Source organism: Gossypium hirsutum, chromosome D05 (genome assembly GCF_007990345.1).
Source record: "Gossypium hirsutum isolate 1008001.06 chromosome D05, Gossypium_hirsutum_v2.1, whole genome shotgun sequence".
Taxonomy (NCBI): domain Eukaryota; kingdom Viridiplantae; phylum Streptophyta; class Magnoliopsida; order Malvales; family Malvaceae; genus Gossypium; species Gossypium hirsutum.
The window spans coordinates 7,792,746-7,818,279 of NC_053441.1; the positions used below are offsets into that span (position 1 = coordinate 7,792,746).

Consider the following 25,534-nt stretch of genomic DNA (forward strand, 5'->3'; position numbering starts at 1 on the left):
CACCAATCTAGAGATCACTTCCGTGAGCACAACCTAACTCTGCATAATGAACTTACAAAAGACTACCAGAACTAACTGAATTTTTCTAAAGAAATAAGATATTAAGGTGTGATTTCTCCATAATGAATACTAAATCAGATAGCTCCCGACCTTGGCAAACGTGAGAGAGCATTTGCCATTAATGATCATAATCAATAGGTCAATTCATTTTATTCAAGAAGTTCAAATATATATGTATCATTCAATGAACAAAGAGAGCTGCAACCAATATGAAAATCAATGACAAAGCAACAAAAAATTCAGTAAAAGCATTAGCACTTACCTAAGTCCAAAGCTTAAATAGTTCAATAATTTCATTACATTGCATACCTGTTTGCCGCTAGTACACAAAAGGTATGAATTTGCACCTAACTTTACTCGCATACTCCAAATAACTCTCTCCAAAAGTCTCTACCATTAAAACCTCCTCAAGTTTTGCTTTCTGCTCATAATACATCAAACAAACTGCTACAACGAACATCAAGCTCAGAGGTGCTCTAAGTGCAAGGCAATAAGTTGCAAATAAAAGCATTGTAGATGCATATACTGGATGCCGTACCCATCTGTATGGCCCAAATTGGACAACAGCAGTTGGCACCACAACCTTCTCTGAATACTTTGCAAGATACAATGTTGAATTATATTGCATCAAAAGAGTTACCACAATCAATATCCACACTCCAACATTGCTCCAGCCTCCTGGGATCCGATGAAGCTCCGGTGCTTCAAATGCAGCAAGCCAGTGCCCAACCATGACTCCAACACAGAACAAAAGGCGATACCATTTGGGTGGGTTCACATCCCACTTAGGATCATGTGGACGGGCATAATAATCCCCGTACAGTCGTTTTCTAACACTGACGTTGAAGAAAAAGAAATAGTGGTAGACAAAGAAGAAGACAAATGGCCAACCTTCAAGATAGCCATTGAAATAAGCAGGGGGTACTAGAGTTAGCCAAGCGAACACTGAAGTGACAATTGCAAGTTGCTCCACAATGCTTGCTTCACCAATCGAATGTTTTCGGAAACAATACAAACCATAAACAGCAAGGGCTATGGCTACAAACCATGGCCAGAACAACCAACTCCAGCTAAAGTACATCCAAAAGAAAGGGCTGAAAGCCAATTTTACAGTCCATTTGGTAGCTGCAATTCCAAGCGAAACAGTAGTAGCCCATTTCACAATCTTTATAGGCGTTAACTCAGAAAGACTTGATTTGACTGAATCGAAAGAGAGGTTTTTGAAGGGTTTAAGCAAAGGGTTTTGAGAATCTGAGCTAGGAATGTCGGAAAATGAGCATTTGAGAGGCGAAAAAAACTGGGTTCTTGTTTTATGAAGTGGTGATGGTAAGAGACTGAAGCTTGATGGGTTCTGGATGAGTTTGAGGCTCTGATGGGAATAAAAACCCTTGCTTTGAAATTGTTTGTTGAAATGCCTGCAAGAAACAATTTGGTTGCATTTCAAGTTGAAGCCCAAAGGGATTGTTCTCGACTGCAACAGCACTGAGGCAGTTTCCATGGATTGGTTGAACAATGGGGGTGCCAAAAACTATTATGGAAATCTACGGTGAAACATTTGCTGCTTTCTTTGAAGATAAAATGAAATCTCTTCTGCAGCCATTAACAAGTCGCAGATTACTAGCAGGAAAAGGAAGACCCTCGGCCCAATTACTAATTGGGAATCTATTCACTGGCCCAATATTGTTTTCTTCGGTAACCCAATTGCAGTAGAACTAACTTTTTCAGTATAAAATATTATAGATTAATTTTCCTTTTTGATTTTTTTAAAAGCTTTGGTCGCATGAAATGGATTCTTTAAGCTATTTTTTTCACAAACTTGTCCCATTAACACAATATAATAAAAACAATAATAAATTACTTCTCACACTAGCTTTCAACTAATCAAACAATTAAAACAAAAACAATCAAATGGATCCGTGATTTAAACAAATAAAATTAGATAAACTTATTTAGTTATGGGACGTGCCTTTAAGGTCCTTTTCAAATGTTCCTGAATGATTCATGTTAGACATATATTCAAAGAGAGGAATAAAGTTACGGATGGCTTGACAAAAATAACGTTCTTCAAATTTTTGAAGAGATGTATTTATATGTAAGGTTCAGAAAATCGTCTTGTCTAATTTATTTTTATTTTAATAATTTTTTGTACAAAAAAAATCAAATAAGAAAAGAAGACTAGAAGTTTTGGTAATAATTGACACTTTTTCATTTTTTTTTGGAAACTTACAAATTGGAGTGAAGTATTATATAATATATTTTTGGAGTTAATTTGCTATTAAATTAATTTTCTACGAGTTATTTTCCTATACATCATTGCCTTTTAAAATGTTATACAAAGGAAGAAAAAATTACAAATTTTGTAATATTTTTATAACTTTATAAAAATTTGTGTCATTTTATTAAATCCAAAATAAATTTAAATTACTATTATTCTTGTTATCTTTTTTATAAAGATATTATTATTGAAATCATGGGCTGGTTGGTCTTGTGTAGACTTGTTCATGGATCGGGCCACTCAGCCCAGCCCAAAGGTCCACTTGAAATGTAAGAGGATTTGGATAAAAATATAGTCCCGAAAAATAGGCTTAGACAAAAAAATAAGGCCCGTATTAAAAATGAGCTGGGCCTCAAGTAAGACATTTTTGGCCCGGCCCGGCCCCGGCCCAAATTCACGAAAGGACAAAATTTGTTTAATATTATTTTTTTATTGTTTTCTCCCTATCTTGCTACCATTTTACTATTATGTTCTACTATTTTGTTGTTATTATTTGAATATTGTATAAAATTTATTTTATTATTAATTTTGTTATTATTTTAAAGACATTTGTTAATTTTGTTATTATTTTAGATGCATTTGCTTGTTAAGTTGCATCTATCTTAGTGTTATTTAATTATACATATTTTTTAAAATTTATTTTCAATTTGTTGAGAAATATTTATTTTAATATTTTTAGTATTTTTGATGTATTATATATATTTTAAAATTATATAAAAATAATATAAAAATTAAGATGAACAGGCCAAGTCGGGCTCGGGTTTTAACATTTTTATTTAAGTCGAATTTAGATAAAATTTTTAACCCATTTTTGAGTCAGACCTAGCAAACGAACTTAAATTTTTAATTGAGCCCGGCCCGGGCATGCACACCTCTAGTCTTGTGTCTTGTTTGCCAAGAAAATGCAGGAAATGAACCTACCCATTTGGTCATCTTTATACAATTTCACGACCATACCAATAAATCCCATTTTTAATATAACCCAAAAAATATCTAGCTCCCGTACTGATACACCCCACCCTATTTATCATCTTCCTCTCCCATTTCCCAAAAGAAAAAGAAAAATTTCACGCAAATACCTCTCTTTTTGTCGATTTGAAATCCAACCCAAAAACCTGAAAAAACGAAAAAAAAATACGTTAACGCTGTTTACTAGATTATTTCTTTACTTAAAAAGCTCTTTTTTTCCCCAAAAAAATCTTCTAATTTATATTTTACCTTTGATTTTTTCATCCTTAAATCATCGAATTATGATATTTTCTAAGCTTGGCCGATCATCTCCCCGATCTTCTCATTCAAGAGTATGTTTTCCATTATTATTTTTTAATTTAAATATATTTTTTCTGAGTTCAATTTTTATTTTTTAAGGCTTATTTATCTTTTTTTTTCCTCTAAAAAATAGAAGTTGTTGTACCGTGGCGGAGGAGGTGCCACTACCGGTGGAACGTCGCCGAACTTGCCGCTTTTGAGCGGGAGCGTAGATCGAATAATTGGGCAATCAGGGTATTTGAGAGGATATCTAGCTTCAATAGGAGCTGGAAAGGAGTTTACTTCAAAGGCTTATTTGTCAGATTTGAATTTCGTTCTTGCTAACCCTAGAATCCGTCGCTTTTTCTCAAGTGAAGCCCCAAAGAAGAAGAGTAAGCCAAAATATCCCCTTCTTTATTTATTTCGAAGTTGATAGGTCATTAATTTGTTAGTAAGTGTTGATGAATGTTGCCATTATTAGTTTTTATTAGCAAAATTGATAGCTCTTGATAATTTGAGGCGATTGAAATGGAATAAAGTCTTTATTTTTCTTTTTTCTTTTTTATGAGACGTCTTGTTCTTAAGTCTTAAGCGTTAAGCAAGTTTAGAGTCTTAGCATTTTGGGATGTTTATTTTGTTTTTTAATAATAACAGTTTGATGGGTTGATGAAAAATAACTTTAGAAAATTTTGATATTTGCATTGGCTTGAACTTAGAGTTCTTACTTTTTGCTATTGTCTTTTATTATTTGCAGATTATGAAAACTTTTACCCTAAGGAAAAGAAGGAAATTCCAAAGCAAAATGACCAAAAACCTGACTCCAAAGGTGATTTACGTATTCTCCTCCCCCTTTATTTCTAACTAGTTTTTTCAATGTTATAAATTTGCAAAGACATCACGAAGATGTTAGTTTTAAATTCTTTTCTCAAAGAGAAATAATGTCATTGACATCTGATAGCAACAGTTAGCATTGAGAGAAGTGAAGCGTGGTGCCATTTTCTTAAAAGCTATAGGTGATGGTAGACTTATCTATCAATCTTTCCCTCTTGCAATCATGCAATGTGAGAAGCTACAAGATAGGATTTTGAAATGATATATTGTCGGATGATTGTCTTAGCCATGTAGGCTTTTACTATGTTGAGGTCGCGTATCAGAGTATAGCACTGTGACTGCCTTTGTTTTTACTATTTTATGTATATAAGTGTTCTTTGAATCTACTCTTATATTCCCTGCATGATAGCTTGCATAGAACTTTAACATTTTTCAACTTTTTTTCTACAATTTCAGAGGATTCGAAGACAGATGACCAATGGAATTTTCAGGAAACTTTCCTGAAGCTTTTTCAAAATTTGGTTACCCCTTTGCTTGTACTTGCATTGTTTCTTTCTATGTCTCCCTGGACTGTTGAGCAGCAACAAGTAAGCAATACTCAAGTTATTTCAGCTTGTTGATTTTCTGCATGCCTAAGTGGGTTAATTTTTACTTTGATGTGGGGGTGATCTTTTAAATGCTTTTTAGGACTCTTCATATTTTGAAGTTAGAAAGTAGATATTTCTAGAATGGATGTATGTGTATAAGCACATTTTGGCTGCACTGAAGAGATTTCTAGAAAGTAGATATTTACTATGTAACTTTTTGGCTGCATTTAAGAAATTTCCTCCTTTTACAGGTGATTAATGAATTGAGTTTATCGAAATCTTATTTTAAAGCTTGTCCATCTCTGATATTTTTGGTTCTGAATTCTGGATTCTGGAATTCAGTATTAGGTTGATAAAAATTTTAAATGGACCTAAATGTATATAGAATCACACTGGCTATTGCCAATTTAGAATTTAGTTCTTTCTTCCACGTGTATTTGGGTTTTAGAGATAAGCAAAGTTCATCTCTTTTCTTGCAGATTAGTTTCCAAGAGTTCAAGAACAAGTTTCTGGAACCAGGTTTAGTTGATCATATAGTTGTTTCTAATAAGTCAGTTGCAAAAGTGTATGTGAGGAACACACCATACAATCAAACAAGTGAAGATCTTATCCAAGGTCCTGCCAATGGTTCTTCTGTCAGAGGGCATGGAGGTGAATACAAATGCTTCTTCACCATTGGAAGTGTTGAGTCTTTTGAGGAGAAGTTGGAAGAAGCCCAAGAAGCTTTAGGGATTGACCCACATGATTATGTTCCCGTGACATATGCCTCTGATGTGATGTGGTACCAGGAGTTGATGAGGTTTGCACCAACTTTATTGCTTCTTGGAACCCTCATGTATATGGGACGGAGAATGCAAGGTGGATTGGGTGTCGGTGGAGGTGGTGGTAAGGGTGCCCGTGGAATTTTCAACATAGGAAAGGCCCATATAACCAAGGTGGATAAAAATTCCAAGAATAAGGTCAGTTTTCTGTTTCTTATCCAGGTGCATAAAATGGAAAACCTGAATCTGAAAATTTCCAGTTTTCTTTGTCTCTATTACCCAAACTTATGGGCCTTCTTTTCCCTTTGTGTTGCAAGAATATGAGAAGGTAATCACTGAGTCATTTTCCTATCGTTTCTGTTTCTGGTATGTGTAGGTCTATTTCAAAGATGTTGCTGGCTGCGATGAGGCTAAACAAGAGATCATGGAATTTGTGCACTTCCTTAAGAACCCAAAGAAATATGAGGACCTAGGAGCTAAAATTCCAAAAGGTGCTCTGCTTGTGGGTCCTCCAGGTACGGGAAAGACCCTCCTAGCAAAAGCAACTGCTGGTGAGTCAGGTGTACCTTTCCTATCAATATCAGGTTCTGATTTCATGGAGATGTTTGTTGGTGTTGGACCATCCAGGGTGAGGAACTTGTTCCAAGAAGCAAGGCAGTGTGCTCCTAGTATAATATTTATCGATGAGATTGATGCAATTGGTCGAGCAAGAGGTCGTGGAGGTTTCTCTGGTTCTAATGATGAGCGTGAAAGTACTCTTAATCAATTGCTAGTAGAAATGGACGGATTTGGAACCACTTCAGGAGTAGTTGTCCTTGCAGGTACCAATAGGCCTGATATCTTAGACAAAGCTCTATTGAGGCCAGGGCGATTTGATCGTCAAATTTCAATTGATAAACCTGACATTAAAGGCCGTGAGCAGATATTTCTGGTCTACTTGAGAAAGATAAAGCTTGATCATGAGCCATCATATTACTCTCAAAGACTTGCAGCTCTTACCCCTGGCTTTGCCGGAGCTGACATTGCTAATGTTTGTAATGAAGCTGCTCTAATTGCTGCAAGGAGTGAAAGGGCACAGATCACAATGGACCATTTTGAGGCCGCTATAGACAGGATTATTGGTGGTCTTGAGAAGAAGAACAGGGTAATTATCTCTTGTCTATGTGATTGTTTTATTGTTGCTTTTCTGTGCTTGTGTAGTTGTTTTTCTTTCGATGACTATATGATACCTATTATCCTTGAGAATATTGAAATTAAGTCTTCTTCATGTTCACTTTTGTTTGGTAATGATGAGAAGTACAACCTGCGACTTCTTTCAGTTAAACATTGCCTTTCTACCATTCATTAGTATGAGATGGTGATTATTGCATTACATGTTATGTCCAGAGAAGTGATAATTGACTTAACATCATTATTTTATAATTCCTTTTCATTTTCTTTTCTTCACCCTAATAACCAGATTCTTTTGGGTTTCAAACAGGTAATAAGTAAACTTGAAAGGAAAACGGTTGCTTATCATGAATCAGGTCATGCTGTTTCTGGCTGGTTCTTGGAACATGCTGAACCCCTCTTGAAAGTAACAATTGTTCCTCGTGGTACAGCAGCACTTGGATTTGCTCAGTATGTTCCGAATGAAAACCTTCTCATGACAAAAGAGCAGCTTTTTGATATGACATGCATGACCCTTGGTGGTCGAGCAGCTGAACAGGTAATTTGAAATTTTCTTATGCCATGTATGGGTGGGTGCAAATAAAAACAAGAATTCAGGGAAATAGTTACTTGAGTACTCCCTTTTTGGTTTTTGTCATACCAAAATATTCCAACATTGATGTACAAACTAGAATTCAAAACGTAAATCAAGTATTTCGGTTATGATGTCCATGCATCTAAACTAATATTTATTTTCATGATTCAGGTTTTGTTGGGAAAGATATCAACAGGTGCGCAAAATGACCTGGAAAAGGTGACTAAGATGACGTATGCCCAGGTGGCAGTTTATGGCTTTAGTGACAAGGTAGGTCTCCTCTCTTTTCCTCTGAGAGAAGATGGATTTGAGATGTCGAAGCCCTATAGCAATAAGACGGGTGCCATCATTGATGGTGAAGTGCGTGAGTGGGTAGCTAAGGCGTATGAAAAAACAGTACAACTTATAGAGGAACATAAAGAACAAGTAGCCCAGATTGCTGAATTGTTGCTTGAAAAGGAAGTTCTTCACCAGGAGGATCTGGTTCGAGTTTTGGGCGAACGACCATTTAAATCAAGCGAACTTACCAACTATGACAGATTTAAACAAGGTTTTGAAGATGAAGAAACTAAGAGCATGCAAACACCGGAGGGTGGGATTGCGGACGATGATGGTTCCGCACCTCCCCTTGTTCCTCAGGTTGTCCCAACTTGATGGATCATTCAGGTTAGTTTGATTTTGTACATTTGGGCCAATAAATTGTTACCTTTTTACTCGAATCTCTATTAATGACCATGTCTTGGCTGCTTTTTAACATTGTATCATTTGTACATGATTTTAAGTTGTCAACAATAGTTGTTAAATTCAGAGATATGTTTCTTGAATTGAAATTTTATTTCGAAAATGTAATATGAAATATAACATGTTTTACGACCAAATTTTTAAGGGATAAATTTCAAAATTATACATTAGCTTTGATTTAATTTGTAATTGTATGCATGAATTAATTTGATGTAATTATACATGTGAAATTTTAATTATGGTTCAAATGTATATTTAAAATTTTAATTTTGATTTAATCATACATATTTAAAGAAATAAATACATCAATTTATTTTAATATTAGATAAATGTAATTATTTATGTATTTAATATATAAATATAAAATGATGTTATATCAATAATTGTATTAATAATTTATAAGAACTAGATCAAATTAAAATTTCATGTATAAGATTGTGCAAAATCAAAGTTTATGTATACAATCACATATTAAATTATAGATCATGTACAATTTTAAGATTTATCCCATTTTTCAAAAATATCTATTTTTAAGAAAAAATTACAGGATTAGATCAATTTTATTAAAACACTTTCAATATATTTTTATTTTTTATGCTATTTTTGAAAATAAAATTTACAGAACATGTTTTTTAATAGACTCCAAGTCTCATTTTCTTTATTTTCTTAAGTGATGTGGGACATGGGTTTATATAAGCTTATAATCCCATATCGTTTAAGAAAACAAGTAAAATGAGAGTTGAGGTCTATATAAAGATCTGTTTTGAATATTTTATGTTCATAAGTGGTGGCATATTTTAGGTGTTAATATTAAATTTTTTTTTTAAAAACAGCAACAATAAGGTGAGTATGTACCCAAAATTGCAGAATGTTTTGATAGGCCTTCTTTCTAAACCTTGAATCCGCAAATGGCTCATTTAAATTGGGCCAATTTGTGCTGCAGACCTAAAGTTTGAATTTGTCAGCCCAAGAATGAGCAATTGAAAGCCCTAAATTAACTGTGATTAAAACAGAACCTAACTGAAATTGCGTTTCCCTAACCCTAAATCCTCGTTTTTCCTTCCTCCTTTTTCCCTCATTCAAAATAGTAGACTGAAAATTTTACCTTCTCCTGCCGTAAAAGAGAAATTACGCGATTCAGATAAATTTAATTCCGAGGTCCTTATTTGACACTGAAGGAAATTTCGGATCCTTAATGGCGAAGCGAGAGCTATCCAGTACTTTGAGGGGCTTGAAGGTAATAATATAAGAGAAAAAAAATTCTTAGTATTATTTTTCCCCTTGATAATTGAGGTGGTTTTTTGCTTTAATTTATCTGTTTTTTTTATTTTCTTCTTAATTTGCCAAAAAAAAGACGTTGTAATATAGATTCTGGAGTTCCAAATATTTGAGATTTGAACTTGGCCTTGTTTTAATTCATAGGGGTTTTGCTTATTTTTTAAAAAAGCAAATAAACCTTTTAACTTGTTTGAGTTCTGTTTTATATTCTACTTCATGCTATAATAGTTCATGCAAAGGGCAGCTCAGAGAGAGGAGACAGTGAAAAAGGAAGAAGAGGTTAAACCTGAAGGGATTAGTACTATTACTAGAAAATGGTATTAAAATTTCCACCCTTTATTTATGAATTATTTTAAATCTGTAAATTATTTTAAACATTATTCTTTTTTAAGCGATTGTTCAGATTTAGGTTCTTCTGCATCCAATACGATTGTATGATCGCATATAGGGTATACTTCGTTTGTTCCATGAACTTATACCGTGAGAGAGAAAACTAAGAGTCCATCTATGTTTGTTTCCTGGGATTTAAAAGATTCTTGCAATGCCAATCACTGGACTAGATCCTTGATAATTATATTTTTGTGTAGGACAAAATTTCTGGTGTCCAGAATATAAAGAAAGAGGGATCTTTGTAAAATTGGTTTGCGAGGATGTAATTACTTGTTGCATCTGCTCGCTTGTGAACTTTTCCTAGTTTCAATTTGTTTCGACTACAATTTATATTTGCAAACTTTCAGTGTGGTGATTATAGAAGGGGATCCTCATCCTGGAGCAACTGTTGGGCGGATGTCATTTCGAAGTTTCAATCCTTCTATTGATGTGAGTGTATAGGCCATCTGAACTGATAATTTTCTCTAACGACTTTTCACTTTGCTGTTATCTTGTTGCTTATGTCCTTACATGAACGCCTTGTCTTGTTAGAAACTGAATGAAGAAGCATCAAATGTGTCTCGGCCGGATGCCTCTGGTGGAAGAACTTTGTCTAGGTTGGTCTTCTTTTTTTTTTTTCTCCAGGGCTGCTGTAAATGTTTTGTTGTTTCCTCCAAGTTTTTGAAAATTATGTTGCAGTATTGTGTTGTAATTATATAAGTCTAAGAAAGGATCTTTAATTTGGATGAAAATCCAACATCAAATTTTGGTAAGGGGCGTAGAGAAGAAATATGGGCATGTTGAGATGGAAATGCTAGTGGCATGTAGGCTTAGTTCGCTTTGAGTGGCATGTGTTTGCACAAGATGTGAATTTTTATCTGACATTTGGTTCCTTGAATTGAAACAGTGAAAATGGATCTGCATCTGAAGCAACTCACTCAAAAGTTGGCACTGATAAACATGAAGGTAATGGAGACCTTAAGAGAAAACAATCTGACATTCAATCTACCCCTAGCAGCGGTAAAGCCTCATCCAAAAAGCAGTCAAAGCGTGAGAAACTGGACTGGAATGTTCTCAGGCCACCAAAGCCGAATAGGTGATCTTAATTAAGAAATTGTCTTCAACATAGTGTGGCGATTAGTATTACTTTTCAGGGTTCTCATGAACGTGTAACGTTATCTCATATTATTATAGCTCAGCCTTGTTAACTTTCAAATTTGTTTATTGAAGATAATTTTTATCTACATCCCTACTAAATTAAGCTTATTCAAGTTATAGTGACAAACAGTTTTAATAAGCTTCCAGCATTGCCTGCCTGTTGCAATCTTATGAATGCTATAATTTTCTTCAAAATATTAAACATTGATGAAGTATATCTGTGTAACAGCTCAATTTTTCAGTGGTGTCGGAAACAGTGGCTCGAGGCCACCAAATTCGGTAAGTAAGTTCGTAAATATTATTATTTAATATTTACGAGTCAAATATGATTTTAAAAAGGTTTTTGAGTAAGTAATTTTTGTTTTATAATGATTTATTAGGTCAAGTGATTTTAGAAAATGAGGTATCGGGATCTCGTTTTTATAAATTGAGCCGTAAATAGTTTTATAAATATTTACGGAGTGTCATTAAGATGATATTAAAGTTTCGTTGAGATAATCAATTAATGAAAAATGATTAAATTGAAAAAGTATAAAACTTGTTAAATATAATAATTAGGTGATTAAATGACTTAATTAATAAATAAAGGATTTAAGTAATAAATGTACCTAAATTTAATGGATGAGGCAGCATAAGAGAAAAATAATAATAAAATAAAGATATTCAATGACAAAATTGTAATTTTGGTGAAATTAAAATAAAACAAATTTGAAATTAGAAAGTTTCTAGACATTTTCCTCTTCAATTTTCGGTTCAAAACAAACATAGAAGAGATTTTAAGCTGGTTCTTCAATTTTTGCTTCAATTCTTCCTGTTTCTTGTAATTTTTATATTTTTGAGATTGTTACAATTAGGTCCAACTAAACCTTACCTTAGTTTTGACTTTATTAAAAAATTTGGAAGTTTCCATTGATAAATATTAGATGTTTTTGATGAATAATATGGATTTAGAGCTTTAATCATGTTGTATGATGATTTTATAAAGTGATTTTGTTAAATATTGATTTTAGGATTAAATTGTGAAAATGTTAAAAATATAAGGGTTTTTTGTGAAATTATTGCATAAATGGGATGTTTTGAATATCATGAACATTCATCTAGCTTGAGTTTGTATTAAAAATGGTTAATTTACATGTTTTGGGCTTAGGGACTAAATTGAATAAAAGTAACACTTTAGGGGTAATTTTATAAATATGTCAAAAATGACAAAATTGCATGAAATGAATTGTTTTATTGTCTAAACTAATATATGGAATGAAAATATTAATTTAGATCAAGGTCGAGTGGAAAATCGAGAAAAATAAAAAATTACCAAAATGCCCCTGAATATTAATATTTCTGTAATTTAACCAGGTAAGTTTATATAAACTGTATTCTATAAAATTTTGATTAAAGTGAATGTTAATTGGTGATTGGTATTATATATATGTTCTATTGTTGGAATTAAATTATTGTTGGAAATATATTATCGAATTTAATACTCAATTTGGATTGAACGCGAAATTTGAGTACATTTTTAATTTGGTGTATCATGGTATTGGAAGGAGACAACGACATTTGCCCAAGTAAACTGAGGTTCAACATTTGTTGCGAACTCTCGTGTTTTACTTTTTGTTCAGCTCTTACGAGCTTTTGTTCAGCTTACGAGCTTCTGTTCAGCTTTCGAGCTTCTGTTGGTGTATTCGGGAGGACTAGCTCTTATGAGCTTTTGTTAGCGATGTACTCTTATCCATAAGTTGTTCTACGATTTGGGAAAGTCTTGGTAAAGTGATTTATTTAATGAATTTGAAAGTTATCCAACAATATTCTAAATGGTTCAACGGTAAGAGAATGATATACATGAAATACAAACTAATACAGGTATATACATGAAATACATGGAAATGATGGTACATGATATATTGATATGTAATGATATATTGAAATGGATGATATATGTATATGAAGAAATGGTAAGAGAATGATATGTATCATGACATGAACATATACGAATATCTTTGATATGTTGATACATGGAAATTATGTAAGTTGAGACGAGTAATAAACTTAAGTGTGACATGTTGAGATAATAAGATTATCGATGTTGAATTTATATGAAACATGTTCATGTATGCTAACAAGTGTTGTTGTTTGATGCTTAGGCAAATGCCAAGTTGTTGGTTGAATGGTAATATGTATAATTATAAGTTGTATTGAAATGGTAAGTATTCAAATGAAAATATGCTTGAGCTCATGAAAGAGTGGTAATGTTTAAAGTTATTTAAAATCTTAATTTGCTAGGGATGATATGTATAAGTGATGTTGTGGATTTATCCACCTTGTGAGTTGTTGAATATAGCTTCATGAATCTTGTGGTCTCGATATTGGATTGTTCTTGATATGTATAAATTTCATATTTGAAATGAATTGATATGATTAAAGTTTATACGAGCTTACTAAGCATTCATTGCTTACGTAGTTGTTTTCCTTTACTTTCAGATTATCGGAAGCTCAATTGGGTTGGAAGCTTGTCGGAGTTATATCACACTATTCATCAGCTCTATCGGTACTTTCGGATGTTTTAATTTTGGTTATAATGACATATATAAGTATTTTGTTTAATGTTGGCCTATATGTAATTTGTTGAGATTAGCCACTTATTTTGGCTTGTTTTGGTTGTCTAATTATGGCTTGTTGATATGCAATAATGTTGATTGTAGGTTGACACAAAATTGGGTGAGAAATATGGCTTGTAAAATGACCTATTTTCGTCCAGACGGGCAAAGACATGGGCGCGTGTCTCAATCGTGTGTGACACACGGTCGTGTGTCTCTTGTATCTTTTAAAGAGTGCAAGTTAGTATATTCACACAGCCTGGTACATGGGCGTGTGGCTTGGCCGTGTGGCACAAGTCAGTGAGTTACATGGACGTGGACACGGGTTGAGACACGGCCGTGTGTTCCTATTTCGAATGTCCACACGGCCTGGCCACACGGCCGTGTGACCCTTGCAGTGTTGAAAATTTTAAATGTTTCCGAAAATTTTTCTGAATTTTTTATTTAGTCCCGATTTGTTTATAATGCGTAATTTGAGTCTCGATGGCTCGTTTAAGGGACAATATGTATGATTTTGATTGGTTTTTGACATGAATGCTACGTGGTATGAAATGTTTGCATTTTCTGTCTATTTGATTTGTAAACTCTGGTAATGCTCCGTAATCTTGTTTCGGCGACGGATTCGGGTTAGGGATGTTACAATATGATTATGAATAATGATCAAAAAAATTTGTCAAAACTCCCAATATCATTGTCTAGTTTCACTATCAGTTACCTACAAACATGGGAAAAAGGAAAAGACAAAAAAGCTTAGGATTGTTTGCTATCTACATGCTTGATGCGAAACGAGCTTTAAGCCACATGCAACGACCCTTCTTAGAGTTGATATTTTACAAACATTACCAAACAGATAGGTGACTAAATTTATACAACAAGCGAGTCTTCACATCAGATGACCCCTATTACGGCTATGATTTGCTGGTTTAACGGCCTTAACTATTACTCCTTATCACAGATACGGCTCATTCTTAACAGGTTTCCAAAAAGAAAGGGCATAAATAACTCTCCCTTTCCATCCCTGTAGCATCCACCGGCCATCTACGTCTACAGAAAAATCCCTATGATAATTACATTGGACCATATTCCTCACCTTCTTCATGAGCTGTTGTTCCAATGGCGCCTGCTTGAACCCTGCCTTCAGAGTCCTCGCTTGCCATTGCTTATACGTCTCCGGTCTTTCAACCCTCTCACTACCCTCGCATGCAACCACATTCATAACGTCCCTTCCAAGCACTTCCTTCTCATACATCATCCTTTCTGCATCTTCCCTACAAACATTAGCTTCAAATATATCGAACTGAGCAGAGAAATGGAAGAGGGCTTCTCGGAACCTAGTGACGAAGAAGGGAGCATTATATGTCCCATTTGCAACCCCGTGGATGAATATCGCTGGGTTAATGCTTTTGATCAGTTTCAGAACAGTGTCCCTCGCACTGGTCGGCGCCATTGTATCATCCGGAAGGTTCTTTAGCCGATACATGCAGTTAACAACAACCACTTCGTCGTAATTAATCTTTAGTTCTTCAAGTTGGATGGTTTCCCATTTCTTTGCTATCACGTTGTACTCAAACGGGACATTGAATCTCTCACAATACCTTTTCAAGCGACGCCCCGTCTCTTCCACCCTTTCTGGAGGTCGAAAACCTGGTTGGGGGAACTCAATACCGGTAATACGAAGCTTGGGAGGTCCACCTGCCCTTTTTGAGAGACGCTGGATAAGGCAAGGCCATTGGAACCCATAGCAAATGCCGAAATCAACGATGTGGAGCGTGGTTGCCATTTCTGCAACTTCCATTATCTTTTTATTGGCGCAAAAATTCGACATTTTCTTAAAAGGGCAAGCTAAAAGATAGACGCCGTAAGCTTTTAAGACATCAGCAGCGGAAGTCTTGTTGCTTCCCAGATGTAAATACGATGGTGCTCCCTTGCCAGCCAAACGCGTTTTAAGTGCATTACCAAAGTAATGTGCTAATCTTTGGGTTCCATCTCCAGAATCAGAAGAGTGTTGACTTATCTGTTTCAGCAGCTCATTGGCAGTTCTTTGGTCATTAATGGCTACAGATTGTGCACATTGAGTTAGGAGACTCCACAAATCCACCACTTCACTTCTTTTACTGCTTTTCTTCCTGCGTGACCCTGTTCCGCCATTGATAGACCCTTTCAGCTGCCCATTCTTCGGGGAGTTCCCGTTAAGAGAAAACTTCGGAGAGACCTCATTTTCACCTTTGCAAAGCAGTACCTCGTCGAATATGTCTGACTGTTCTGAATCTTCAAGTGAAGTTGCAGATTGCTTGCTTATCCTACCTTCTTCCAAATAATCACCATCCTCACGCTGATAATTTTTCCTTCCCTTTGAACTTAATGGTGATTTATACCTTCCATCAGGAACACAAGGCGATGATAGGCTGCTTTGTGGAGGCAAAAGCACCTTGTCACCACTGTGACGGGACTCAGTAAAAGGCTCAGATAAAGAGGTTCTTTCAAGAGAACCATACATCCCAGTACTCGATTTAACCGAGTTGGTGCCAGTAATATTATAGCTGTTACTGGTTTGAGTGAGATTATCGTCTGGGAATGGAGAGATGGGGTGGAGTGAAAGTGGATATTGGTGGCCAAGGACTTCATAGAAGGATTTTTCAGCAGCTTGGAGAGCTAAACAATCCTGCAACATGCACGACTTTTCCTGCAGGTCTTCTTCCATTAGCATCTCATTTATGTACTTGAGCATCTCATTGGCGAAAGGAATATTATCAAGCGGATGTCCTTGGACACAGCTGCCTGATGATGAAGCATAACCATCAGGAGACTCTGGACTACCCTCTTTAAACCCATTAACTAGGTTGTGATTTGTATACATTGGCTCTGACCCATTATCAAAGTTGAACCGAGGAAAATCTTGGAATAGTGTGTCCATATAAAGCTAGAAATTAACTTATCTGATACAAAACGATCCGACTGAAATCGGATTGAATGAAAAGAAGGAAAATACTAAAACCTGACCTGCCTGATCTTGTTGGTTGCCAAGAATCTTGAGGGTGAAAACAAAAATGACGAAAGAGATGAATGTTGATTCAAGAAGCTAACAAGGCTAAGAATTGAAGTGAAGTAAAACTTGGGGGGAAAGTAGTCAAAGAGCTAAGTAAAGAAGCTATATAATTTTCGTAGTTTGAAGAAACGAAACTGAAGATGCACTTCACTTATAAAGCTCAACTTGATAAGCTTTGGAAAAGAAGCTTCGAGGAAACTACAGTTTGTGGCACAACAGCAGCCGCCTCCTACTCCGCGTTTTGAGACAAATTTTTTTGTGACACCGGAGTCAAAAGGAGAAAATTTGATTTCATTGGAGACAGGCTTATTTCACCCCCCCTTCACTCACCTCTTGTTTTTATGATTTATTTTTTATAGAGTAAATGTCACTCATTAATCCTATATCAATTTAATTTAAAAATCATTAAGATACTAATTTTTTATAGAATAATAAATATTAATACATAATTTATACTTATATTAAATTATTATTGAATTTGTGTGACTAATTAATTAAATGTAAATTCAATTTAAAAATTATTAAAATATTATTACTTCTACAAAATAACAAATATTGATATAAAAGTATTTTTTTCCCTTTTTCGTGTTTTTTAATAAAATAAAATTATAATAGAATTTCAACTACAGAGATATGAATTTTTTTTTAAAAAAATTACCTTAATTTTTTATAAAGATTTTCTTTCACAACTACAACAAGAGTGCAAAGCCGTCTGTTATTCTTATAACAATTACAGATATTTTTTCGTGCAAGAATTACAGACAATTTCCGGTAATATTAAACTGTTAAATCAAATGCCTGACTTTTTTAAAACCATTCGAATATGAATAATATTATTATAAAAGAGGAGACATCCATTTTAACCTCTATGAAATTAGGATAGTTTTATATTATTTGGGATATTTTTACATTATTAATATTTTAATGATTCAGTAATTTAATTTATAGATATAATTATATTTTTCATGTCAGTTTTTTATTTGATCCAATATTTCTATCATATCAATAGATTAAGGTCTATTCCATTACCTTTTCATTCATTAATATCTAATAGAATGGTTATCACCATTCAAATTTATAGGACCCATGTGTGGCGCATCTATTAAACATAAAAATGAACTCATGAATGATGATTAATAATGATTTTTAAACCGGATCAAGCCGCCAGTTGACCAGTTCAATTAAAAACTATTAATTTTTTTTAAAAAAAATCTGGTTCAATCGTCCCGCGATCTAACCGGTTCAAAGTCACTCTTGGGACTGATACCCTAATCGATTATAAATCCAATCAGTTTGATCGGTTGGTCCGGTCAAGTTCAAACAATACTGATGATTAAACATGCAATGGATATTAATGGATGAAAAGTAATGGAGTGGAGCCAAATCTCATATCGATCTAAAATAGTATATATATATTAATATTTATTGAACAGTTGAAAGTTCTTTTACATAAAAATAAATAATTAAAAACTCTTAATTTATATCAAATTTGACATGCATCATTTATATGAATGAAATATTTACATTAGTGTAAGTAGATCGGATCTCTCCCTGTTATAAAATATTTGTTAGATATTGAAATTTAGTAAATCACAATAAAATTTAAAAAATAAAATAGATATATAAATGAACAGTTAAAAACAATTTTCTAGTTTTGAAATGTTAGTCTTGACCCAAACAGTAGCAGTTAAATCTATTTGATTAAATTCAATTATTAGTCATGTACTATGTGTATAGTTGCAGATTTAGTCCATATTTTTCAACTAAATCATTCTAAATCTTTATATTTTTCAAATTTTAAAATTTCAATCTTAACACAAATAACAATCATTAATCTATTAATTAAAATTTTAATAAATAAAATATTAAAATAAAATTATACATATAATAATATTTTTACCGCACCAAATTCATATAATACAATCAGCAGAGGCAATTGTGGACCATCACCAGAAGCGAATGCTTCGCTTCACGATTCAGTATTTGGAAAAGGGCATTTCGCTCAATTAGTAGAAAATTGTGATATCCATTGACCCCACCAAATATCATAAAACATAAAGACAATATTCCCATGGCCGAGCCAAATAGAAAATCGCGGTATCTATTGAGCCCACAACATTTAATTTGGATACAAATAAATTAAACTCTCTGCCTGTTGAAATTCAAAAAATAATTTATTTATTTCAATATCCATCATTTTTCTCTCAAAATTCTCATATTTTTTATACCATCTTTAAATTTTTTACAAAATAAAATAATTAATATTGGGTCTTCTTAATTTAATAATAACATTTGTTTCTATTAATTAATTTTAAAAAATATTAATATTTGATTTGTGATAGATTAAAATTTTTATGCAAGATTTATTTTTTTTATTGAATTATTTTGGAATGTTATTTTTGTATGACATTTTGATTGGGTAATAAATGGTATTAACTCAAATCCTTGCATAAATTAAGAGGATTATCTTTAGAAGGTTAAATTTATTGAATATTAATTAGAAATTTAACATTTTTTGTTTTTAAATTATTATTGTCAATATGATTGCTTTGAATCTTGTATATGTGTTCATTTTGTACTTGACGTATTTTATACTTATGATACAAATACTTGCAAATTGAAAAAGAACCAAAAAAAAAAAATTAGTTTTGTAATAATTTTACATTTAATTATATTATATATTAGTTGATCAAATTTTAATATTACATATTAATACTTTTTCTATTTTTAAATATATTTATTTTTCAAACTTTGATAATATAGTCAAAATTTTCTAATTCAGACTTATTGCATGAACACATATTAATTTATGGATATACATTTAATTATTTTTTTCAAATAATAACACGTCATCAAAAAATTTAAAATTAATGTATTTATATAGATATTAATTTGAATATGAATGTATTAAAAAATCGAGTGAACAGAATCCGTGTACTGTTCTGATAACTAAAGTGTTTATTTACGAGTGAATTGGATTCGAGTCGCGCTAATCATGTTATTGTTAGAGAAAATTAATGGCTAGGTTAACAAAAATTTGCATAAAATAACACCCACAGATTTCAATCATCCAATGATTCTCAGTGCTCATGTAACAACCCAATTTTCAGTGGTTTCGAAAATAGTGGTTCGAGACCACTAACCCGACAAGTGAGCTCGTAAATTTTATTATATAGTGTTTATGAGTCGATTGTGAATTTATGAAGGCTTATGAATTAGTGAATTATGCTTTGGAAATATTTGTTAGATTAATTGGTTTTGAAAAAGAGGTATGGAGACTTCGATTTTATAAATTGAGCTGTAAATATTTTTATAAATATTTACGGAGTGTCACTAAGGTAGTATTAAAGTTTCGTTAGAAAATTTTATCGTTTCGATAGTTAATTAATTAAAAAGGACTGAATTGAAAAAGGTATAAAACTTGCTAAAGTGATTAAATAGCATAAATGGTAAATAAGGGAGGACTAAAAGGGCAATTAGACACCCAAGGAATGGCTGAGACGGAATAAGTAGAAAAAAATCTTGGAATTAGGTGATTTAAGGGCAAAATTATAAATTTGGTAAAATTAAGCTTAAATAAAAAGAAATCTAAAGATTTCTAGATAATTCTTCTTCAATTCTCAGCCAAAAAAACAGCCATTAGAGAGTTTCTTAAGCTGATTTTTACATTTTTACTTCATATCAAGAGCTCGTGGATCAACGAGAAAAAGAAAAATTAGTCAAGTAGTCTCTAAACTATTACCAATTTTACAATCCAACCTAGGTAAGTTCATATGGTTAAACTTTCATGATTATTTGTTAATTTAGGAATGGTATAATGTATTCATTCATATTTTGTTGTTGAAATTAAGATTATTGTAAAAGTATGAAAATTGAATTGAATGTTTAAAATGAGTAGAACGCAGGATTGAGTACGATCGTTCCGTGACAAAGAATGAATTTGACGGATAAGACCATGGTTGGACCATGGCAATGTTTAAATGTAAGACCATAGCTAGGCTATGGCATTTTAATGAAAAGACCATAACTGGGTTATGACACCTTGAACGTAAGACCATGGTTGGACCATGGCAGTATAAATACATCTGTAAGACCATAGCCCAGCTATGGCATTCTGATGATAATACCATAACTAGGGTATGACACTACAAATGTAAGACCATGGCAGGACCATACCAATACATGTGTAAGACCATAATTGGACTATGGCACAAAAAGAATAATATACTCATATTCGTAAGTTGTTCTTCGATTCAGTAAAAAAAGGTAAGAGACTTATGTGATTGAATTGAAAGATTTATAAATTATTATTGATATTGATTTGAAGAAAGTGTGTTTACTGATTATATTGTATTTGACAGAAAAAATGTATGATTTATTTACAATTTAATTTATTATATTATATTAAGTTCGGTAAGATCAATATTTAACCTATTGAACTTACTAAGCTTCATTAAGCTTACTCGTGTTGTTTAATGTTCTTGTAGATTAACGTGTAGTCGGAAGATTGGATCAACACATCAAGTTACACTATCCAGATTATTCCGGTAGCTTTTACAACGTAAATTTTAGTTTATTTGGCAATGAAATAATTTGAATTGTGGTTGTGAATATTAAATGTTTGTATGCATGTAATTAGTAGTAGAATTTGATAAATCAATAAAATGAGTTAAATAGGTAGGTATAAGTAAATGAAATATTTGTGATGTTATGTCATGTTGAGAACATGTTTTAGCTTGTATTGATTGCTTGGTTGGGATATATTGGTATATGTGAATGTTGAGTATAGGTTAATGTCAAAATGAGTGAGAAAAGTGGCCTTAAAATGACCTATTTTCGTTCACACGGGCAGAGACACGGGTATGAGTCCCCTGCTTCTAAGAAAATTTTTGAAATTTTGGGAAAAATTCATTGAGTACATGGTTTAGTCCCGATTCACTTCTAAGGTGAATATTGGGCCTCGAAGGTCCATCTAAGGGACAATATGAGTGTTATATAATTGGTTCTTAATATGTGTAACAAAAGTTGGGAAATGTCCGCATTTAATTTGTAAAGTTTGGTAATGCTCAGTAAGCCTGTTCCGGCAACGGATGAGGGTTAAAGGTGTTACAGCTCAAGTACACTAGAAGCACATGTTTGAAAAATCATTAAAAAAGTTTTATCTTCCATAAAATTGTGTTTTCTAACAATATTAACTTTTTATTTAATATATATTTTATAAAAATATTAAATGTGATAAGTTACTTATCATTTAATCTTGAAAAATATTAAATTGTTTTTATTTTTTTAAAAAATATTTTTAAAATAAGTTATTTCCTCTTTATTAAAAGTTAAAATATTTAAATTATTATTTTTACCTTTTATTCAAACTATTCAAAATAAAATAAATAACATCATACTAAAAACATTAAAATTATAAAATAATAAAATTTCAAAATCAAAATCAAAATTAACTATTATCAAACAAATTAATTGCTTGTGCCAAAAAGTTTATAATATAAATTCAATGCTCATAATGTTTAGTGCTAAAATTTCAATACTTAATTTTTCAATTCATCAAACATGCTTAAGGTTGATAAAAAAGTTAGACCCAACAGGTTTTCATTGGACCCAATTTGATAGAGTTGATTCTTTTTCTAAAAGGTTGAGTTGAATAAAGTCTAATTTTTCAATTAAGGAAAAACCTGACCTACTCAAAATAATGATCAAAGTGCTGTTTTAGAAATAATATTAATTTTAATATATATAATAATATTTATATTAATATTTTTCTAACACAATTATGGCTGGAAACAATTAACAGTCTCACTAAAAATAATATATATATCATTCTATTTTGATAAAAAAATAAAAATTTAATATCGAAAAAGATGGGTTTATGTTAGGATGGAAATGGCATGATTAAAATTGATAAAGTTGATGAAGTTAGCTAATGCCTAATGGTGATTGTCCGCTATTTATATAATTAAGTTTCACCGTAGTTTTGAGGTTGGTATGATTTGGATCAAAGTTCAAAAAGGGAAAGAGTAAAATGAATGAAATCCAAATCCGATTCAATGAATCTCATTAACAAATCCATGCTTTCTTTGAAATTAAAAAAGGGTTCACGTGTAATTAAATACTCAATACAGAAAGCAGCAGCAACAAAACAAATTTGCATTTGACTCTGCTTTCATGCTGATGAGGAGATGCATTATTGTTTGTTTATAGCCTCCGAGCAAGGAAAATTAGCTTGCGTTTCACTCATTTAGGTTAGGTCAAGAATCTTAATTTTGAATATGCTTATACAATCATTGACAAATATTTCTTTTTAATTTATTTCATAATCATAATAAAATTTCATTTAATATAAAAAAAACTAATAAATTACCTATTTTTCAAAACTTTTTTTATTATAAAATTTATCATTTAATTTTGGGATAAATATCAAAATCTAACCTGCAATGTCGTACATAAACTTTGATTTTGTATGATTTTATACATGAAATTCTGATTTAATTCGTTTTTCACAAATCACTAACCATATTATCGAATTAACACCAAATCAAAGTTCGTGTATCAAATCACACATTAAACCAAAGTTCATGTATTAATTTTGTAACACCCCTAACCCGTATCAATCGCCGAAACAGGGTTACGGAGCATTATCGGGGTTTACGGATCAATTAGACAGAAATTTCAAATGTTTCATTATATATCAATATTCATAATAAAACCAATCAAAATCACATATATTATCCCTTAAACGAGTCTTCAAGGCCCGAAATACATATTAGAAACAAGTAGACACACGCCCGTGTCTCTACTTGTGTGAACGAAAATAGGCCATTTTCTATGCCACATTTCTCACCCAAATTGACACTAACCTAGCCTCAACAAATTGCATATCAACAAGCCATAACAAGGCATTCAACACAAGCTAAAATTATGTCTTAAACATGTATTATCACCCCATACAACCAATATGCCATTAAGTACCTTAAATGATAACTTTAAAAAAAATATCCAAAATTACCTAATTTTTTACCCAACCAAGTTACCGAAGTTCACTATAATTCAATTACATACATACATACATATAACACTCATACTCGTATCACAATATACCTCACTCTCATACCAATATGTTAGTTATTTAAACAAAATATCTATCATAATATTTTTCACAAGCCAAGCCTTGACTAAACCGTACAAAAATCTATACATGTCATATAAACCATATTGAACGTTTCAAAAACTACCGGAATAAGCTGGATAGTGTGTTTTGAGTGTTGATCCGATCGTCCAACCTTCCGAAAATCTACAATGACATTAAACAACGCAAATAAGCTTAATGAAGCTTGGTAAGTTCGACGGAATGAATAAAAATCTTACCGAACTAACTATAGTAAATCAAATAATAAAAATCATTCACGATAACTCCCTGTCAATCACAACTTCATTCGATGAATACATCTGTTTTCAAGTCGTCACCAAAAATAAATAACATGTCTTTCAATTTCAATAAATAAATTACCTTACCAAATCTTTCCCAAATTGAAGAACGGCTTACGGATAAGAGTACATCGTCAACAGAAGCTCATAAGAGCTGGACCTCCCAAATACGCCAATCAGAAGCTCGAAAGCTGAACAGAAGAACAAAAGCTCGAAAGAGCTGAACAGAAGCTCGTAAGAGTTGAACAAAAACTCATAAAATTTGAACAGAAAGTAAAACACGAGAGTTCGCAATAAATGCTGAACTCCGGTTTACTTGGGAAAAATGTCATTGTCTCCTTCTAATACCATTACACACCAAAATACGAATGTACTCAAACCGAAATCCAATTCAATATTATAATTCCAACAATAATTCAATTCCAACAATAGAATAAATAAATAATACCATTCATTAATTTATACAAAATATTAAATTTTTTAACCGTACGAACTTACCTGGGCTGAATTGTAGCAATTGCAAAAGTTCAAGGACTATAATGCTATTTTTCTTTTTTCACGAGTTTCTACAGGATCTTGATCTAAAATATAAAATTACTCATTCATTAGCATATATTTCACTTCCAATTCATTTCACAATTAATACCTTTTTATTTTTTAAATCTATACAATTACCCCAAACTTTTACAATTTTTTCAAATTAATCCTTTAATTAGTTAATCTATCAAATTAACTCATTTTCCTCAATCAATAATTTATTCAAATATTCTAAGCCATTATACAGCACCTAATAAACCAAAAATTCACTATCAAACCCTAATATTTTAACCTTTTCACAATTTAATCCTAAAACCAATATTTAACAAAATCACTTTATAAAATCATCATACAACACAATCAAAGCTCTAAATCCATGTTATTCATCAACATCAATGGTAACTTCCAAAATTTTTAATAAAATCAAAAAATAAGATAAGATTTAGTTGGACCTAATTGTAACAATCTCAAAAACATAAAAATTACAAGAAACGAGTAAGAATTAAACTCACATTAAGCAAAAATATGCAGAACCAGCTTAAGCTCTCTCCTATGTCTGTTTTTTATCCGAAATTGAAGATGAATTCAATAGAAACTTTTAGAATTTTCTATTTGTTTGTTTTAATTTTACTTAAATTACCATTTTGTCATTAAATGGCTTTATTTGATTATTTTCTCTCCTTATGCGGCCTCATCTTTTTATTTTAGGTATATCTTAAGTTCTTCCACTTTTATTAATCAAGCTATTTAATCACTTAATTATTATAATTAATAAGTTTTGTACTTTTTTAATTTAGTCCTTTTAATTAATTAACTATCGAAACGTTAAAATTTTTCAACAAAACTTTATTACCATCTTAATGACACACCG

General features: G+C 32.1%; 4 protein-coding genes across 5 annotated transcripts; 2 read left to right on the top strand and 2 right to left on the bottom strand.

Moving 5' to 3' along the window:
* Positions 1–298: 298 nt before the first annotated feature.
* Positions 299–1,706, bottom strand: LOC107906569 (uncharacterized). The gene has a single exon (XM_016833604.2). The coding sequence runs from the start codon at positions 1,556–1,558 to the stop codon at positions 380–382; it is 1,179 nt and encodes a 392-aa protein (XP_016689093.2). The 5' UTR covers positions 1,559–1,706; the 3' UTR covers positions 299–379.
* Positions 1,707–3,298: 1,592 nt separating this feature from the next.
* Positions 3,299–8,313, top strand: LOC107906568 (ATP-dependent zinc metalloprotease FTSH 3, mitochondrial). 2 transcript variants are annotated; one of them, XM_016833602.2, is made up of 8 exons: positions 3,299–3,636; positions 3,738–3,975; positions 4,338–4,409; positions 4,871–5,001; positions 5,481–5,960; positions 6,139–6,906; positions 7,243–7,470; positions 7,678–8,313. In XM_016833602.2, the coding sequence occupies exons 1-8, from the start codon at positions 3,586–3,588 to the stop codon at positions 8,158–8,160; spliced, it is 2,451 nt and encodes an 816-aa protein (XP_016689091.1). In that variant the 5' UTR covers positions 3,299–3,585; the 3' UTR covers positions 8,161–8,313. The 2 variants fall into 2 exon arrangements, with proteins under 2 accessions (XP_016689091.1, XP_016689092.1); XM_016833603.2 differs by having other exon boundaries at positions 3,319–3,636; positions 3,741–3,975.
* Positions 8,314–9,048: 735 nt separating this feature from the next.
* LOC107906567 (uncharacterized) lies at positions 9,049–11,138 on the top strand. Its single transcript, XM_016833601.2, has 5 exons — positions 9,049–9,484; positions 9,754–9,842; positions 10,263–10,344; positions 10,447–10,511; positions 10,802–11,138. Exons 1-5 carry the CDS (start codon positions 9,443–9,445, stop codon positions 10,992–10,994), a joined length of 471 nt encoding a protein of 156 aa, XP_016689090.1. The 5' UTR covers positions 9,049–9,442; the 3' UTR covers positions 10,995–11,138.
* A 3,299-nt stretch (positions 11,139–14,437) lies between these two features.
* On the bottom strand, positions 14,438–16,901 carry LOC107906564 (scarecrow-like protein 33). Its single transcript, XM_016833598.2, has one exon. It carries the CDS (start codon positions 16,558–16,560, stop codon positions 14,596–14,598), a length of 1,965 nt encoding a protein of 654 aa, XP_016689087.2. The 5' UTR covers positions 16,561–16,901; the 3' UTR covers positions 14,438–14,595.
* Between the last annotated feature and the right edge of the window lie 8,633 nt (positions 16,902–25,534).